General features: G+C 33.7%; 2 protein-coding genes and 1 long non-coding RNA gene across 3 annotated transcripts in view; 2 read left to right on the forward strand and 1 right to left on the reverse strand.

Moving 5' to 3' along the window:
* LOC148276393 (uncharacterized) overlaps positions 1-6,359 on the forward strand; it is a 48,974-nt gene extending 42,615 nt beyond the window's left edge. Inside the window, exons 4-7 of the mRNA XM_088234336.1 lie at positions 602-695; positions 3,380-3,541; positions 4,174-4,367; positions 5,432-6,359. Coding sequence (XP_088090462.1) covers positions 602-695; positions 3,380-3,541; positions 4,174-4,367; positions 5,432-5,536 — 555 coding nt within the window. The 3' untranslated portion in view covers positions 5,537-6,359. The remainder of the gene's footprint in view (positions 1-601; positions 696-3,379; positions 3,542-4,173; positions 4,368-5,431) is intronic.
* Positions 6,360-7,172: 813 nt separating this feature from the next.
* LOC148276394 (uncharacterized) lies at positions 7,173-9,118 on the forward strand. The gene is made up of 2 exons (XR_015823748.1): positions 7,173-7,281; positions 7,750-9,118. It is a non-coding gene; the product is annotated as an uncharacterized LOC148276394 (long non-coding RNA).
* A 5,834-nt stretch (positions 9,119-14,952) lies between these two features.
* Positions 14,953-19,270, reverse strand: part of tefu (Serine/threonine-protein kinase tefu) — a 47,348-nt gene continuing 43,030 nt past the window's right edge. The window contains exons 33-37 of the mRNA XM_088234331.1: positions 18,941-19,242; positions 16,569-16,675; positions 16,318-16,432; positions 15,973-16,121; positions 14,953-15,216 (exon numbers count right to left, since the gene is read on the reverse strand). Of these exons, the coding sequence (XP_088090457.1) occupies positions 15,038-15,216; positions 15,973-16,121; positions 16,318-16,432; positions 16,569-16,675; positions 18,941-19,242 (852 nt within the window). The 3' untranslated portion in view covers positions 14,953-15,037. The remainder of the gene's footprint in view (positions 15,217-15,972; positions 16,122-16,317; positions 16,433-16,568; positions 16,676-18,940; positions 19,243-19,270) is intronic.

Consider the following 19,270-nt stretch of genomic DNA (forward strand, 5'->3'; position numbering starts at 1 on the left):
TGAAATGTATTTTTTAAAGATTAATTTCACCGTAATATTACATAGTTCCTGGACTGGATCTAAAGCGTAAGTCTGATCATCTTACCTTCATCCTACCGCAAATGATCAAGATACGCTGCAATTGGAATATCAATGCAGTGCCCTATGCACCACTGGGTGTAGGCGGATAGGAACATTACGATGGTGAACACTTGAATGGAAAAAAGGAATAAAAGGAGAAGAAAAGAGGAGAGATTGAGGAAGAGAAAATAAATGTTTCTTAGTTTTGCGCTTTGTCACTTGGATCATTATTTAAAATCTCTTTGCCAAATGGATATCATCATCGTCATTACTCCCTTTCCGCACCTAATGGTGCGTAGGGCACTGCATTGGTACACCAATCGCAGCGTATCTTGTACATTTTTTGTTACATGAAGGTAAGATGATCAGTCTTATGCTTCAGTCTAGGGACTATGAAATATTCTAGCGTAAAAACACATTTTGAAATAGAATTTCATGTCATCCTTGTCGGGAATCGAACCCGAGACCTTTTTCATGGTAGGCAAACGCATTGACCACTGCGCCACGGGGCCTTATTGATAAATGTGAATATATTTTGCAGGCTCTCGATGACGGTAGGAAAGCTCTGGATGACACGAGACAAGCCGCGGCGGCTGCTGTAGACAACACAAGAAAGGCTGTGGATGACACTAAAAGTAAGACATTATTGTAATAAAATGTATACGAGTATTCATGTTATTGTAAGGTTTTCAGTAGGCGATTAAGTAATAAATCTATAATATCGACAGTGATATTATGTTAGAATAAAGATAATCTAAATAAGGAATGAAGTTGATTCAGAGGAGTTCTGATTTTATTTCATGTTCCCTAAAACCATAGTTTTTTACCCTTTACCTTGCAGCGTCAATATCTGAGTTATCACAATATGTTACAATATAATATATATATTCCTACAATATTTTGTTTGTAAGAAGTTAAAAAATGAAATCGGGTCGAACCCCACTCTACTCCAACTTGATTTCCATTTTCTAATAGTGAGTTATTTACAACTCGTTGGAAATGGCCACCATAATTGGAATATTTTGGTAAATTATAAGAATACTAATATTTATTTTTATTTAAAAAAATAAAAATAAATATATAATAAAATAAAAGTTGTTAAATATGGGTAAAAGAAATATCACAAATTTCAGATGTATTGTAACATTATGATACCAATACATAACCTGTCTGACCTCACTGATAACAGAATTTATGGTTAATTTATACTGTTAATAATAATTATTGATTGTACTTATAAAATTGTGTTTCAAAACATATGTTTAAATGTATTTAAACCTCAAAAAATTAACTCTGCTTGTTGCCGACACGCGCGCGCGTCCGCACCAGAAGGCCACGAGCGGCCAGTTGTCTAACGAAAATTTCGCCCATCCGACTATGCTCCAGTTCCTGGATCCGGGTTGTGACTCCGGACCCGAGACGCCGCGGCGCTGGCAGCGGCAGGACCCTGATTCGCTTGTGCGACGAATACAGGGACCGTGCACCCGGCTACGGCCTCGCCCCGCGCAGCGTTCGCCCCGGGGTGGGGGGGTACTAGTGTCATAGAGGGAGGAGCCGCAGCTTACTGCGGACGCGCTGCGCAGACGCCCCCGTCCCTTTTGTCGATCGCCCTCACCCTGCTTCAGCTCGAAAGCCTGCGGCGCAGAACCTCGTTGCGTCCGCGAGATAACCCCGTCTAGAGCCTGGCTTACGCAGCGGTCTGCAAGCAGGAGGCACCTTTGGCCAGGCTCTAGAGGTGGTTAGTCACGACTGCAGGGCGGAGGGCTCGACGATTTTCAGGTTCGGAGCAGGAGCGGGCGGCTGTGACTAGTGTAAAAATAAAACGTATAGTAGAGATAAACTTAAGTATTCTTTGTCTGAGTTGCAAAGGTTTTATTGAACAATTTGCACCGTGTCACAGTCAGTTACAAAAAAGTGTACGTTTTTAAAGTTTTTTTTTTCTTATGCAGCACTAAATAAGGAAAAAAATTGTATAGATAAAAATAAAAATGAAAATGTTTATAGTCTATCAACAAGGTCCCTAGCCAACTTATCAGGTGGAAAAAAACTCTCCTTTATTATCGCGATGGGCCAGGAAGCTAGATTTAACGAGGTTTTACCCGCAGAAAAAAAATAGAAAAAAATTCGTGTAAAATCAGGTATGTGAAAAATATAAAATGTTTTGATTTCCTTCAATAGAGCTTGCAAGGCCTGACCGCATAGCGCAAATTCCAGGTACATACCTCAACGGCGGAATTTGATACGGTCGTTCAAAACGGAGGCATTGGAGTCAGGTGTCCTTTTTCAGCCGGTTCTAAGAAATGTATGAAAAATTAAATGTGTGCATTTTTTTTATGCCGGATTGTAGATAATTAAAAAATATTATTGTTGGTGAAGACCGCGGCTCTATCGGGCTCCGGGGGCGCCAGCCGCAGCCCAACCGCGGCTGGCCCGAACTTTAAGAGACCACGGTGGACGCCCCCAGGGCCCGATTTTGCCGCGGAAGTCACCAACCATCATGGATTCGGGTTCTTTACCTGATTCTATACGAAAAACATGAAAAAGTCAAAAAATAATTTTCACTACAAATTACGTAAATAGGCTCAGCGCGGCGTTTCGCAGAGTTAAAACGGCGGGAAAATTCAAATTTAAAAGGTGAAAATTGAAAGTTGCTTCAAAAAATCTAAAATAAATAACCGTTACAACCCAGAATGATTCTAAATTAACAACATAATTAAAAAACTGGAATAATTTTCTGAAGAGGTGTGAATTAAAATTAAAACAAGATTCTAATTGGATTCATTTCCTTAATAATAAGTTGTATATCTAAAAGAGCCTTTACTTAGTTTCATAAAGTCGAAAGCAAACCTACGCGTAGTGTCGACTGGGTGCCTTTTGCCAATGCTAAGCTCTGTTTCCGGGCCCACAACCAAATTCTATTACCAGGAGCTCATTTTAGCCCAGGAATATTGGACCAAAAATAGCCAAAAACATAAAATGTTTCATAACCAGGTGATTTTTTTCACAGATGTAATTTTGTGATTAAAACGCCATACTTCAAAGTATTCTAGCTACTTGCGTTTAAAAGTTATAACGGTTTTAAGGTTTATAATATACCCCGAACACCCTGTATAATGAAATATCTCAAGACGCAAGCGAGGGAGGGGCGGGGAGTTTTGAGTATTAATTAAGTACCACATCTAGAACACATGTGCAAAAAATCAGCTGGTTATGAAACATTTGATGTTTAAAACCTAAATTTCCTGGGCTATTTGGACAACCCACAATAGGACTTCAGGCCTTGAAATGTAGATATTAATTAATTTAATGTTTTTTGCAGATACAATTAACCAAACAGTAGACAACACCAAGAAGGCAGCGGAAGACGCCAAGTTAGCCGCTCAGGCAGCCAAGGACAGCGCCGTGAAGGCCGCCGAAGATGCCAAGGAGTCGGCCAGGAGGGCCGCTGAGGCCGCAGCGGCTGAAGCCAAGAAGGCCGCAAGTGAGATATATTTCTACAAATAATTTAACTGCGTAGTTATTTCGTGTAAAATCACTAAATTATTATACCAATCAGTTTCGAAACACACTTTTCCTTTGTTAAGTTAAGTAAATATTTTATTTATTAATTTAGCTATCTGTACATTGGCAGCCTTATTGTTTAATAACAATTTTTTTTTACCAACCAATAAAATAAATTGTGTTTTTTCTAAGGTTTTAATATGCATGTGAATAAACAAGATTAAACATATAAATGCCCAAAAAATATATGTGTGCATGTAAATAAATTATTTGATACTATGTACTCTTCAAAAGGAAAGGAAATAAAAGAAGAGGAAGATATGAGTGTTTAAGGAAGTGTTAGGAAATGTTTCTTCAGAGGAGATCAAACAGAAAAAGCTGTAGAAACATTTTAAATCTTACCCCTTAATTTTACACTACATTACAAGTTCCTAAAATCTGCTAAAGATATATAGACGCATATGGCTTTCCATCCTCCCTGTCTACCTCTATAGAGAAATAGCATGATAGTGTAGTAGTAATTTCTTTAACATGCAGTAGGTTGAATAAAGATTTAGGCAATTCTTTTTAGGGTTAATGTTGTTCAGAATATGAAATGGAACTGTATTCCAGATAATGCAGTGGAGGAAGGCAAGAAGGCAGCAAATAGGGCAGCGGAGCAGGCAAGTAACGCTGTCTCAGGAGCCATTGACCAGGGTCTGCATAAGGTGGAGGATGCGGCTGATGCTGGCCTCCGAAGTGCCAGTCAACTCGTGGACTCCAAGCTTAAGGACGCTGAGAAGTTTGCAGATGAGAAGAGAGAACAGGTAAAGTTCAGATAACAAATTTTACAGGAGAGAAAAAAGAAGAATACAAATCTTATTAATTTGTGGGACACTGGGTTCATTGGTTTTCAATTCATGTAGTATATTCATAAATACAATCATAGAAAAAAGAATCAAAAATGTCTACTTAATGTTTTTTTAAAAAGCTTTTGAAATGACAGCTATAATGGCCGTCAGTCCTTTTGGACATTGGTAGTGAAAAGACTGCTATAGTCTACGTGAAACTGAAGTAATTATATCATGGGGTAATGACTACAACTAGGAATTTGTATCTTCCTCCATGAATACTACAAATAGTCGAGTTGTGATTAAAATAATATTTTAATGATCTGAATGCATGACTTGTCTTTTTACAGCATTCATGAATGAGTATAAAAAAAATGTGTTTTTAGTGGGTAAATGCTGATTTTTAAGTTACCATTTGTAGTAATTACCCTGCGATATGATACGAAATATTGTGTTCCTATGGAAAACGGTCAGCAACAAAAGTGTCCTAGTATGTTAATCAGATAAGATTTACTTCAAACCATTGGCCCAATCGGAAGTGAAATATTCCAAAAATAAGAAAGTTATGATGTGTCCATATGAGAAAAAAGGGCCCGCGAACGTAATAATTGAATGTTGTCCATTATATATGTATATTTCCATATAAAATAAACATACATATTTTTAAAGTGCATTTTGAATATTTGGAAAATTAGTGCATGAGGATGAATAAATGTATGGTATAACTGTGGTGGGGAAAAAACAATAGAGGCATTTAAAAAAGAAAATCACCGTTTACAGCGTGTAACATTAAATTAGGCAAGTGTGGTAATTTGGTGACAGTGATGGTAATAGATAGGAAAATAAATAATTTTAGTAAATATATTCATAAAAATTTTAGTAAAAAAAATAATGAAATGATAGTTTAAAGAATTAACTAAAGAGATTCTATTTACAAGTTATCGATTTAATCATGATAATGTCTTCACTGATATGAAATGGAATAGAATATAATTAAACATGATAAGCTTTCTGTAGCATATTTTTTCTTTTTATTATAGTTGGTGTCTGGAATTTCCGCAGCAGCACAAAAGACAGCTGAAACAGGATCTGATGGAGCCTCCAATCTTCTGGGAAAAGCATCCGGTCTCATGAACTTTAAATAGACACAACTTAATATAAACACGCTTCAAACAAATTCACCGCATAATGCCTACGAGTTTTATCCTCATTATAAAAAGAAACCATAGCATTTATGTTAAAGTATTGAGATTCAACAAAGAAAAGAATGGGTTATTTGTGTTTGGAAGAAGTGGGCGATGTTTGACATGACGGTACATTATTTGATTGGCTGACTGAAGAAAATTTTAATTGTTCATTTTAGTTTGCTACGATTAAGTTCACTAGCCGCGATACCAAATTATTTTCTCGACAATTCAGAATATTGTATCGTTTAAAATAATTTTGCTACTTTTATATGGTTTTATACTTAAAAAGTAGTTTATCTCTACTGACAAGTGTTCAATGCGTAGTTCGCATAAAGTTCGGTTAAGCCGTTTCAGTACATAGCTGAGAAGTTTAATATCTACAGAGCAAAAGCATAAATTCAACAATAAATGTAGCAAAAACAAACTTGTTAATGACGTTAAGTTTAATGTAATTTTAAATATTGTAAACAAAAAAAAAAATAGCACTGCTTGTGCAATAAGAATTTTAGTCTTAAGTACCCTATACACTTATTAAATAGATAGGTATTTAAACCTTACTTAATTCAAATATCTGCTTACGAATGAGCCATCCATATTTGAAAAATTACGCATTATAATACCGGGGTGCTTGTAAATTCCAAGTATAGATATTTATTTTTATAGAAATCTAAATATACATACAGATGTATTTATTTCAAAATCACTGTGCCGTTTTGCTTATGGCTTTAAACATATTGTGCTAAAGTTTACCTCCTAAAATACCTTTATTTTTTGGCAAAAATATACCTGTTGATCAATGTAATAAAATTATATATATTATAATATATTTATCATTTTGATGTTTTGAGAAAATGTTGATTGCACCTTTTTATCTCCTACAATGGAAAAATGAAATAATTTTACAATAAAATTAATTTTTAAAGTTTATTTTATTACAAATGCACCAAAAGTACCCCACAATACAGCGGGATGATATATCAGTTATCATTTTTAAAATTAATTTATCAGATTATTTTGTTAAACAAACATTTTGTGATTTTTTAACAACCACAAATGACTACAATACTACAACAAGAAAATATGTTTTTAACAAATGAACACATCAAAGAAAATGTCATTTAATATTACTTTAATTTTTATACTTTAAATGTATTGTTATTGTAGAAATGTGATAAAAAATAAAGTAAAATATAATGTCACAATGTCTTTTAATTTAAAATAAATTATAAATAACTCTAAACGTATATTAAGAAAGAATGTCAAGAGTTCTACATTAATAGTATATTATACCTTAAAAAAATAATAACAACAATCAATTTTTAAAATGCAATAAAAGTTAGATAAAGATGCAATAGATAGTGATTTGGTTATAAACAAAATATTATGATCCATCAAGTTACTTAACTCTAAATAGCCATGTACCGTAAAACGCTGCAACTTTTCCTACCGGCCACAACTTTTCCTGTTTCGTTACGATTACGATATTTCGCATTTGATTGGCTTTTTCTCACTTTTTACCATTTGGTAGTAATTTTTCATTGTCCTGGCAACACCTTTTTTATTTTTCATAACGCCAACTCCATTGTTGCGCTCTCAGTTGAGCGATGAATGTCGGCAGGAGGAGTCGTGAAATTTTGGTCTCCTAAAACTTTTAAAGTTCAAGAAAAACCAAAAGTGTTTTTGAAAAGTAAAACCGTCCCGGGGTAAGAAAATACTGTATATTTTTCGTATTGTTTGATACTTTTATCAAAAGTACACGATTTCATCAAAAAAACTTGCTAGGCAATGTTGTGCAGTGTTTTGAAAACACGATTTGTACTTTTTGCCTGGTTCTAGGGTTATCACTAGTAGTCAAAGTGCTTTATCTTAAATTTGATTTTTTCATTTAATTTAATTTTTTTATTAAACGAAATTTGAATTTATTTGACTTTATATAATTTACCCGGATAAAGTTTTTTTAGTTTATTTCTAGTAATACAAATAAACTTTTAATTATGATTTAAATATGACACACTACTTATATAAGTGTTCGAAACATAACTTAATTCAAAGTTTATCTCTATCGATGATCGTTATAATAAGTTTACAAAATATCTCAAATCTATTGATAAAACGATATTTCGAGGACAAATTGAATACTAAAAATTATGGAAATCTTAATTCTATTGCAGTTATGTGAAAAATGGCAAACAATCAACAGCGAAGAAGGCGTAGAGTAGGAGCTCGTAGTTATTCTGATTACTCGAAGGAAATGCTGGAAGTTGCTGTAGATCTCGTTCGAAGAAAAATTATTTCATCATACGAAGCAGAAAAGCAGTTTGGGATCCCACGTCGGACAATTAGCAACAAAGTCAAAAGCGTACATAATAAACCATTTGGTCGACCTACAGAGTTTTCAACTGAGGAAGAAGCTCACATAGCGGACGTGGTGAATATTTCAGCAGAATTTGGTTGTCCTCTTTCTCTTTTAGATTTGCGTATTGTAGTTTACAACTACCTTTTAAAAAGTGGAAAATCTGCTCTTTTTAAAGGAAAAATGCCTGGTGAACGCTGGGCCCGTTTTTTCTTAAAACGACACAATTTTTCACAAAGGGCAACACAAAATATAAAACGAAGCCGTGCTGCAAAAACAGTAGAGGAAATGGACGAATACTACAGAAATTTGAAAATTTCTCTTAAAGATGTTCCCACCAGTAATATTCTCAATTTTGATGAGACAAATTTAAGTGACGACCCCGGATCTAAAAAATGTATTTTCAAAAGAGGCACAAAACACCCAGAAAGGGTAATTAATGCAAGCAAAAGCTCAGTATCAATCATGTTCAGCGGAACTGCTGACGGAATTTGCCTACCACCTTATGTGGTTTACAAAGCAGATCATTTGTGGTCCAAGTGGTGTGAAAATGGTCCAAAAGATGCTAGGTATAATCGCACCAAATCTGGATGGTTCGATATGATTTGTTTTGATGATTGGTTCAAGACTATAGTTATGCCATGGGCAGACTCTCGTGACGGCGTAAAACTTATTATCGGCGATAACTTGGCATCTCACCTAAGTGTCGAGACAATTCAAATATGTCAAAGTCAAAACATTAGATTTACTTTTCTTCCAAAAAATGCTACACACCTTACTCAACCACTAGACGTGGCATTTTTTGGACCAATGAAACGACATTGGCGTGAAATTTTAACAAATTATAAAGCTGCACACATCACTACAAGCACAATCAACAAATGTCATTTCCCGCAGCTACTGCAGGAGCTAATGTCAAAAATAAACATTACAAAAGAGATCAACATATGTAAAGGATTTGAAGGATCCGGAATATTTCCTTTCAATCCCTTAAGAGTGACATTAAAAATGCCAACACTACAAGAAGAAAATTTTCGTCAATTTGATGCTAGCCTTTTGGAGTTTTTACAGCAAAATAGACAATCACAACCAATAAAAACAGGCAAAAACAGCAAGCTTCCAGTCATACCTGGTAAATCTATTTCAACTGAACAAGCAGAAGAGCTAGCTAAAGCTAAAAAAATAAAGAAGGTTACGAAAATAAATACACAAAAAGAGAAAAAAGACTCAAGTTTACCAGGACCGTTGAAAATAACATATGTCAAGAAGAAGGAAATAAAGTGTCCTGAAACTAAAAGTCCTGACAGTCTTTGCAAGCTTTCCATAAGTGCCATAAACGTTTACATGCAGCCTTTGGCGACAGTTTCAAATAAATTCGTACATTGGCTGAGGAATTTAACAAAGAATTCAGAAATGAATACTCCGTTTTGGGTTGACACACCAGAATGCCTGGATTTGAAAATAGTTAATGTACCTAAAAATGACTCCCCGAACAAGAATAAAAAACCGAAGATAATAATTACGTCTAATATAGTTTTAAAAGAAGCTTCCCCCAAAAAAAACGTTTTACGAGATATAAATACACAAATGACTAAACGAAAAAGAACTTCTCAAGGCCAATCATCCAAAATAAGAAAACAAAAGAAACATGTGTACAACAGCGACTCAAGCCCGGTGTCGGAAACTTCTTTTCATGCTGCAGACGACTCCGACTACGAAAATTTTGATACTTATATTGCGTCATATTTACAAGAACAAGAAGACTTTGAACAAGAAAGCATAATATCCCCTTTCGAACTGAGTGACATTAATGTTGACGTGAAAGATTGTCATGAATTTCAAGAAAACAGCTGGATAATAGCTAAATTCGCTGCAAAAAAGAGCACTAAGCACTTTGTAGGGAAGGTTTTATCAATAAATGAAAAAATTCCCACAGTGAAATTTACACGAAAAGTCAAAAATTCTAAGCGTGATAAGGGATCAGTCTTCATCTAGCTGTCTTCATCTAGCTGTACTTTCAGCGCCAGCTAAGGTATTTGAAATTTTAATAAGTAAAATCATCGCTTCTCGAGTCGAGCCATTTATAATAGATGAACAGCATGGGTTCAGGAAGGGTCGCTCGGTTGAAACAAATTTAATAATATTTACAGACTATATTACGGCTGCATTAGATGCAGGACATCAGGTTGACTGTTCATATAATGACTTTGCCAAAGCCTTTGATACAGTCGATCATGATGTTATGTTAAACAAGCTGAGTGAGATCGGTTTCTCGGATGGAATGCTAAAATTAATGGCGAGCTACCTCCGAAACCGAAATCAATACGTTTCACATGGCTTGTTTGCATCAAAAATTTTTAATACTTACTCAGGTGTTCCCCAGGGATCCAACTTGGGTCCATTACTGTTCTCTATTTTTATCAATGATATTAAAAAAGTTGTAGTCAAATCGCGTTTTTTATTATTCGCGGATGACTTGAAACTATTTTTGAGGGTTAAAACTTTGGATGATTTTCGTTCTCTCCAAACGGATATATTAAACGTATCTGAATGGGGAAGACGAAATAAATTATTGTTCAATATTTCAAAATGCTCAGTTATGTCTTTCACCAGGGCCCACAAAACGCTATTCTTCCGCTATAGAATGAATGACCAGAATCTTTTGCGGATTGCGAAGGTTAAAGATCTAGGCATCACTTTTGTGAGTTCCCTGACATTTCATGATCAGATCGAAACAGTTTGTAGTAGTTCATTGAAGATGTTAGGATTCGTCTTGCGTACTGCTAGGGTTTTTGGTAGTACACGAGTACTGAGAATTCTTTATAACTCGTTGGTGCGAAGTAGACTCGAGAGTGGCTCGATGATTTGGGGACCGTGTGAGTTGAAGTACTCTCTTATGGTGGAGAGGGTTCAGAAGAAATTTCTTCGGTTTCTCTACATGAGGGAGTGCGGATATTATCCATGGCTTTATCCCACTGAGTTTCTCCAGGGTATGCTTGGTTACAGCAGTTTGAAGACTAGAAGGAATGTGTATTTAACAACGCACTTCTTTCGATTGTTGCGCGGTATTATTGACAACCCTGAAATTATGCGGAGCATTAGCTTTTATGTTCCTGATAATTACCTTAGACAGCGTCAACATAGACTGTTTCACATTCCAATACACAGGACCAACCTGCCAATGGTTATGCCTGTTGGAAGGGCTATCTCTATGTTGAACAATATAACTTTGGACATTGACATTTTTCACGTCTCTGAGGGAGTTTTTCGTTACAAGATTCTCTTACTTTTTTAACATATTATTCTTTGGATATTATGTATACTAATGTGTTTTTTTTACATATACCTAATTTTACCTAATTATTTATATATGTATGAATTAAGATATTTTATTTTGTAATGTACATATATATGAATAAATAAATAAATGACTGATTGTTAAATGATCTACCCTAGTATTGAAGATGTATGTGCTGTACAAGATTTAAAAGATGTTATTGCAGTATTACCTGATCCCCAAATTTCCCGACGAGGACATTTCATATTTCATTTAAATCTTAATAAGTATAACATCCAATAAGTAAAAATGGTATTACTTACCTAACTAATAAATCAGACGAATATTTTCACAATCGTCTTGGTCAATCTGTCGAAATATTTCCCTTATCGTATTTTGAGTAATTATTTTAATAATTTTGTATTTTGTTTGAGATTTTTTGAAAATATTTCTTTTCTTTTGGGTACCTAAAGATGTACCAAAATATTTGATTTTATAGTTTCCGTACCTAAAGTTAGTAATATAATAATGTTCCTATTCACAAATAGGATATTTTGTTATAACATGCTAATTTTATACTTAACGGTATTTTCAGCAAAATAAGACTATTATTAGCTTGTTTGGTTTTAAGCATATCTAGTTTTTTTAAATATATTCTTAGTGGTTTCTAAAAGTAAAAAGTAACGATGTTGGTTAAACAGTTAGCTATTTTTGTTTTTCGTTTTATTTTTTACGTATGTTTGTTTAGTGTCATAGCTTTTAATATTGTTCCTACTTTGTGTTGCTGAAATTTTAATTACCTGCCTAAAAAGTAACTTTAGGTTTGAGAGAGAAGACTACCTATTATTATAGATATAATAGACTGATATTAATACCTACTGTTACCAACTTTATTTAGATTTACTTCTGATTATTTGTTTAACTTAGGAAAAAATAGAAATAAAAGTGGAAAAAAAAAATCTTTTTTTGGCACAACCCTACACTTACCGACATGTTTGTATGGGAAGTTTGTGGTACCTGCTACAACTTTCCCCATTAGCTGTGAATAAAAATCTATTTCCTTAATGGCAATAATTTGACTGCCGGGGTCAAGCACAGCGACTCTTGCATATGGAAAAAAAATACTATAAAGAGAAACATTATATTTACTGAGGTATTCTTCGAGGCAAAGTTGCGCCTTTTGCACACAACTTTGCCTACGACTTTGAATGCATGTAATTAGGAAAACTTGCAAGATTTAAAAGGATTTGGAACTTATACGGCTAGGCATTAGGTCCGTCTTCCATCTAAAACGCATTAACAGCCATAATAATAAATAGGTTCAGAGATATCTACAAAAAAAGTCAAAATTGCGGCAAAGTTGCAGCGTTTTACGGTATATGATATATATAGTTCCTACACATTTTCTAGGGTACCTACTCCAAATTTTAGGTTAATTTTGATGGTGAAGATGTAATAGTATATAATAGCATCTTGTACGTAGTAGTAACGCAGTTGTCTTATAAAACTGACTACACCACCATTACTTACATAGAGTTTGAAATCGGTACACTGATTGCAGTGTATCTGCAAATTATTTGTTGCATAAAGGGAATTTGGGCCAGTCCCAGGCAAACTATGTAATATTTTAGTGGAAAATATTTAACATCAAGCTTATAAAGAATGTGTTAACCACTATACTAAAAGGTGGGAACTCAATAACAAAAGAACTCATCAACTAAAAAAGGAGAAAGAAAATCTAAGGACTATTTGCACAAAAAAAAGATAATTTTAAAATGAAATCATTTGAAATAAAGCGTTGTCTAGTAGGTGAAATAATTCAGTCAAATGAATCTCAATCACATCAATAAAGGTTTCAGCTTTTTTACTTCACAGAAGTCAACATATGGAAGAGTTGAGTGAATGCGGATGTGTAAACATAGGCAGTATGGTGAATGTTATAGTGTGTAAAGCGGCCACTTAAACAAGCCAATGACAGATCATAAGCTCTGTAAATGCCTAGACTTCCATATTCACAAAAAAAATTTCCCTCTGTTGCAATAAATTTTAGTGAAATAATTGTCGAGTTTTCAAAAAAATGGGCAAATCGAGTTGTTCTACCTTACTTGTTACATTTAGGCAATTTTTACAAAAACGCAACAATGAGGAAGTTCAGTGGTTTTTTAATATTTTTTATTTGTTAGTAGACTAATGTATTGTACTATCATCGCTATGATTTATTAAAGTGTATTTTTGCAATTACTCTGCCTGTGATGTCTCAAGTTCTCTTTCCCTTCTTCTCAATGTGTTCTGTTGATTTATCAGTTGACTTAATGTAAACTGAAAATCTATCACAACTTATCATTCGTTAATTCGGAAGAACTAGTGACGTCGTTTAAAGTAGTTTGTCTTTATTAAAAGCATTTTCCATAATTTTTTTCATGTGTTATCAAGAAACTTTTCAGTACAATTTAACACTCTAATTTTTACCGCGCGTAAAAATACATTTTTATATACAATTATCTGTATGTCTGAACTTCCTCATTATTTGACTGTAAACATTTTGAACTTAACTATTTTTGGTGCATCTGTTCTTAATATGCTACACCCAACAATATTTTTTTGTTAAAAAAATATATATAATAAGAGACAATTTTGATTGGTTATTATTTAGTTAATCTGAATTAAAAACACGTAAAAATAATTTATTTTAGTTACCGCTTTTTTTTAACTACCGGTTTTCAGTCAAATAGTAATTAAACCTCAGAGTAATAATGCGTACCTAGAGAGAAGCCCTAACACTATGTTTCATAGAACGCAAGCGATGTTGGTCTGTTGGCTAGCAACCAATTGGTGGCCATTTTATTTTATTTGACAACAACGGTTCGATCGGATGCTTTGTAGCTGTGCTTGGCTTTGTTTGTAAATAACTTGGATATTTACATTATAATAAATAAAAATCGACTATGGTGAATTGCAGTATGTTTGGTTGCAGCAGTAGGATAGTCAAAGGTGTCAGTTTTCACAGGTAATTGATTCCAAATATTTTCCCATGATTTACATTGATTTTTGGCATTAATTGTCCCGACACGTGTATTATGTTGCTTAAAAACTTTCCTTACATCAATATTACTTCAGCTACTATTTTTTCTCAATTTAGGGGATAAATTTGTGAATCAAAGTATGTATGATAATGACAGTTGATTATGGGCAATATGTCAGGGCCGCACTAGGCATCCATATAAAGTTTGAGTTTTTATCGAGTAAAGGTCGATTAAAATTTTGCTCGAAAATAGCAACGTTAGTTAACCTTGAAATCGCATCTAAAATTACGTGTCCAAATTTTAGGCCGCTACAACTCGCCATTTTGGAGGTGTGACGGACAAACAAACAAACTCAACACGGGACTTTGGTTCAATCGAGTTGGGATTTATGTATCAATAAATATAACATTAATATATTGTGAATAAAATGAATAAATAAATAAAAAAATAAACAAACATGTATTTTTAGTTTTATAAAATAAATATAGGCGAATTATAGAAAAATAGATTGGAATAACCCTGCAATGATAAATACACAGGTACATATTAAAAAGTAATTACAATGCAAATTAATATCCATTTGGCAATTCTCAACCTGAGTACGGCCCATTGTTTTGCTACGAACTGTAGCTAACTTAATACCCAATAGTCATAAAATGGTTTTCCTACGTTTGGGCTCCTCTCTAGGTACGCATTATTACTCTGAAAATTAAACATACAGTTGGAAATAGCTATGTGATAGCCAAATATCTGTTGCATCTCTATTATTTGAATATAAAAATAGTTTCAGGTACATTTTGGAAGATTTAAAGATAAGGTTGCCACCCGGGGAACAGTCTCGACAGGTTGTTGTGATCTGTAGCTTGTTGCAACAGTCTCGCAACCTGACCAGAGGTGGCGAGAACGCTACCAAACTCCACTCCCGCCAGTTTGTTTCGCACTCGTAGCAAGGCACGTTCAGCCTCGCTCCCTGATCCAGTCATTTCTGAAATGGACAAAGTTAAATGATATGCTACGATACATACAGTGGACAACCGACCCTGTTTTACATCACTAATTTAATTTATCTATGAACAGTTCCGGATATCATGAAAATTTTAAAAAGAAAGCATTTATTATTCCTATTCTGAAAAAGGGTGATAAGGCCAACAGAAGGCTTGATATTTTACATATTTTATTATAATTGTAACATTTTAAATACTTTCCATAACATGTTGAATTACAATTTGATAAGGGTGTTAAAAATGTGTACTCACTTCCCATTAACTGGTTAAAATTAAAAATGGGTAAACACCTTTAAAAAATATATATACGAATATATATAAAATAAACCGGGAACTGGGTTGTGGTCCCGTGGCTAGTGTCGCGGACTCACGGATCAGAGGTCCGAGGAAAATGGCTCCAAAATTGAAATATTTGGGTAAATCATAAGAATACAAATACATCTTTTTCATTTAAAAAAAAAAATGGGTATTAAAAAAAACACAGGGGTAGTTGAAAAAAGTTACAATTGATGAAAAATTTATGCATTCAAATCAACTGCGTACCATGATATTATGGTATAAAATAGAACGCATACAAATTGATATGCATTTAGTAGTCCTTACTTAGGTTAATTAAAAATGCCTGATTGAATTATTATTGAATATTGAGATACCAAAATGTTATTATTGGAGCACACATAAGAATATGTTTATGTGTGCCCTACTTAAGGATTTAAAAAAAAAAAAAAAAAACATACCAGTGTTATTGTAATTGGAAAGTGGTTGTGTGGGGAGGTCTTGCTTGCTATAAGTCCAAATGTACAGAGGATCACACAAAAGAACCTCCAATATGGTCAGTAAAGTTTCCTGGTTTGCTTTCAGCACATCCATAGTTTTCTCACAACACCTGCGAAAAAAACAAATAAATACAATGGCATGCAGATATTTAATCTAATTGAATATAATATGTTATGCGAGTTTTTAAACGTTTCACGAGTGAAATTTACTTTCTGGCAGTCTATGTATATCTAAATATGGAGTGGTTGTGTAAACTAAATTGTGACTATGTTTTTTATTGGATTTTATTAGACTACTATAGTAACCTTCTGAAGACTCCTTCAATTCCCGCTATACCCATTCCGGCCACTATATCCTGGGTGAGTCGGAAGGGAACAGTTTCTGGAGTTGGCTGAACTCTTCCTTGTTCGAATGCGATTCCTGAAAATACAGAGAAATTGTAGTTTCAATTATCATCATATCCCTAACCGTACCCGATGGTGCATTGGGCACTGCATTGGTACAATGTTACATGAAGGTAAAGTAATCAAGCAAGAAAAAAAGAAATCATACAAACCAAAATCAATGTGAACAACTTCTGCGGTAGATTTATCAATGAGTATATTTTGGACATGACGGTCTCCCAATCCGAGGATATATCCTATCATAGATGATGTTGCCACACTGAAAATGTAATAAACCATGTTTGTGAATACATAATATAATATACACTAAATCATTTTGATGGATCAAACAAATTAGTAGTTCCAAAAAGTGAATGTACAAATTGCAAGTGCTAGAATAGGCAAACGCCTAGTGAGGTGTGAATATAAACCAAATTAAAATTGGTTTATCGTCGACGGCAATCCATCACTGCCTAAGTTATCCAGATATGCCATTTGGCTGAAAATATATTCAAACGTTGCTAGTAAAAACAAAAAAAAACATTTTACATAATCAAGCCCTACGGCAAATTGTATATAAAAAATGTTTTCTTACACGTGGTAAGAATTAGAACATTTAATTGTACGGTGAAGTTTCTGGAAAATGTATGATAAAATGAATAAAAATGAACTACTTTAATAAATCACTGGTTCACATGATCACGTGCTTATAATAGCCAATAAATAATAGTGTTGTAATGTTGTTATGGCGACCGGCGACAGATTTTCATTTTTCGGCGTAGCCATTTTTTCCAATGTTAGCAGCGTTAGCGTGTTTTTGTTTTGACTTTTGACTTGACAGTCAATATGCTTTGACATAACTTTGTTGACTGCATATATTTTCGGAGGCATATTTAAATATAATCACAAATAAGGACACGGAATCAAATCTAATCGAAATTCACTGATCAGTTAATCAACAAAGAGCGAATCAATTATAACAGTATATAAATTTAGTTTGTGATTATAATAAATTCTCTGGGGTTTAACTTTTAAATGTCAGCAATAAAAACAAACTGTATGTCGTTCCTACAAACTAATCTGATCATGTCAAACATTGTCGTGAAATTCATACAAATCAGCGGTTCGTACAATAAATGTCAGTTAAACCCCTGTTTTCTTTGCGTCTTGTCAGTTACGTTTTCCATTCGGATGTGTGTTTTTATCACTCTCTGACTAGAACCTGTGACGTTACACGCGGAGTAATTTCGAATTTTCAGTGGGAATTTTCAAAATTACAAAACTTAAAAAAATCATAGCGATGGTAGTAGGATGATTTATTTTTGATACATTTATTTTTGGCTCAGTTTGATAGTCTAGGAACAATTAAAAAAAAAAAAAAAACAACTGAATTTCCTCATAGTAAAGTAAGATTTAAATGTAAAAAAAATTGATCGCTTTAATTTTACTGAACGCTCATATAACAAAACGTTTTTTTCTCTCTACTCTAAAGTGGTCAAATTTGTCATAAACAGTGATGGATTTCTGTTGACAATATATTGGCACTTTTGGTATATATTTTATAATACAAAATTGTAGAATGTTATTGTATATAGCATAGTTGTAAATTGAGATAATTATTTTAATTGTAAAGTTTACAAGGTTGTACATAATATAGAAAAAATAGTAGAAAGTAGTAAAGTAGCAAATAAAAATGAATTAAGAGGAATAAATTTGAAAAAAAAATATGTTTACATATTAGTAAAAATATATGGGTATTCATAGAATACATACATATATTGCAGTGGAGAGAACAAAAGTGGATTTATTCCCATCAGTTATATTAAAAGAATCTTAAAATTAGAATAAGTTAGAAAAATAATAATTAAGAAGACAGATATAAGTTAATAAAAGGTAAACAATTTAATTCAATAAAGTAGCATTTATGTATTTAAATTTGAAGATAATGAATTGATACACTGCCTTTTAAAATTCAAAAGAGAAATAATATTTAAAATATATTTTTTCAAATAAATGTCAATACTACGACAGAAAGATATATTTTTTGTTGAGTAGTTCAAGAGGTGATTTTTACAAAAATAATAATAAAAAAGTAGTTTTTTTTTTTCTATTGTTTCGGTTATTTATTGCATCGATTATGCATACAAACCTTTTTTCTCTAGTGTGTATATAAAATGTTATTTTTCACAGGTCTGGGTCTGTTTCTTTATTATTATTTTTTCATTTTTTTAATGTAGGTACACGACATATAAAAAAAAAAATATATATTTTAAGCTAGCAGGTATTAATGCACTGTGTTTTAAATAGCAACAATCACTTTTCCAGGAAGGCTATTCCATTGCTCCTAAACTCAGTTTATCTGGAAGTTTTTCCTGGGGTTGGATTTGAAGGAGATAGTGTTTAATTTGAATGAATGACCTCTGGGTTATTCATAGTGAACATTGATTTTAACTTCGGTACATTATTAGCTCTGTTGAGAAAATTAAGTTGTACTAGTTATCTTCCACATCAATAATATAGAATATAAAATAGGGATAATAATCACCTGTGAGTGTACGCCAATCTTCTTTCGTACCACACGGCAGGCAGCAGAAAAGTTTCAAAGAAGAAGTGATGGAAGACCGGTTTAAGTTTGGCCAAAATCCCCTTGAATACTTTAAGCTTGACCTCGTTGGAATGGAGCCGGTTCTTGTCCATGAGCTGACGGGCCTCGCAGGAGGAAAGGTCGCGCGGGCGCAGGCGGCTGTGATAGCCGCTGCTCCCGTCGGCCCCCGTGAGGAGGCGCCCTATGGGCTCTGTACCCTCGCACCACTCTATCACACCGCTGCGCCGAGACAACGCCACCACCTAGAGATAAAAATCTATTAAAAAATGT

This window comes from Micrasema longulum, unplaced genomic scaffold (assembly GCF_059751315.1).
Source record: "Micrasema longulum isolate JH-2025_06_02 unplaced genomic scaffold, ASM5975131v1 h1tg001225l, whole genome shotgun sequence".
Lineage (NCBI taxonomy): Eukaryota > Metazoa > Arthropoda > Insecta > Trichoptera > Brachycentridae > Micrasema > Micrasema longulum.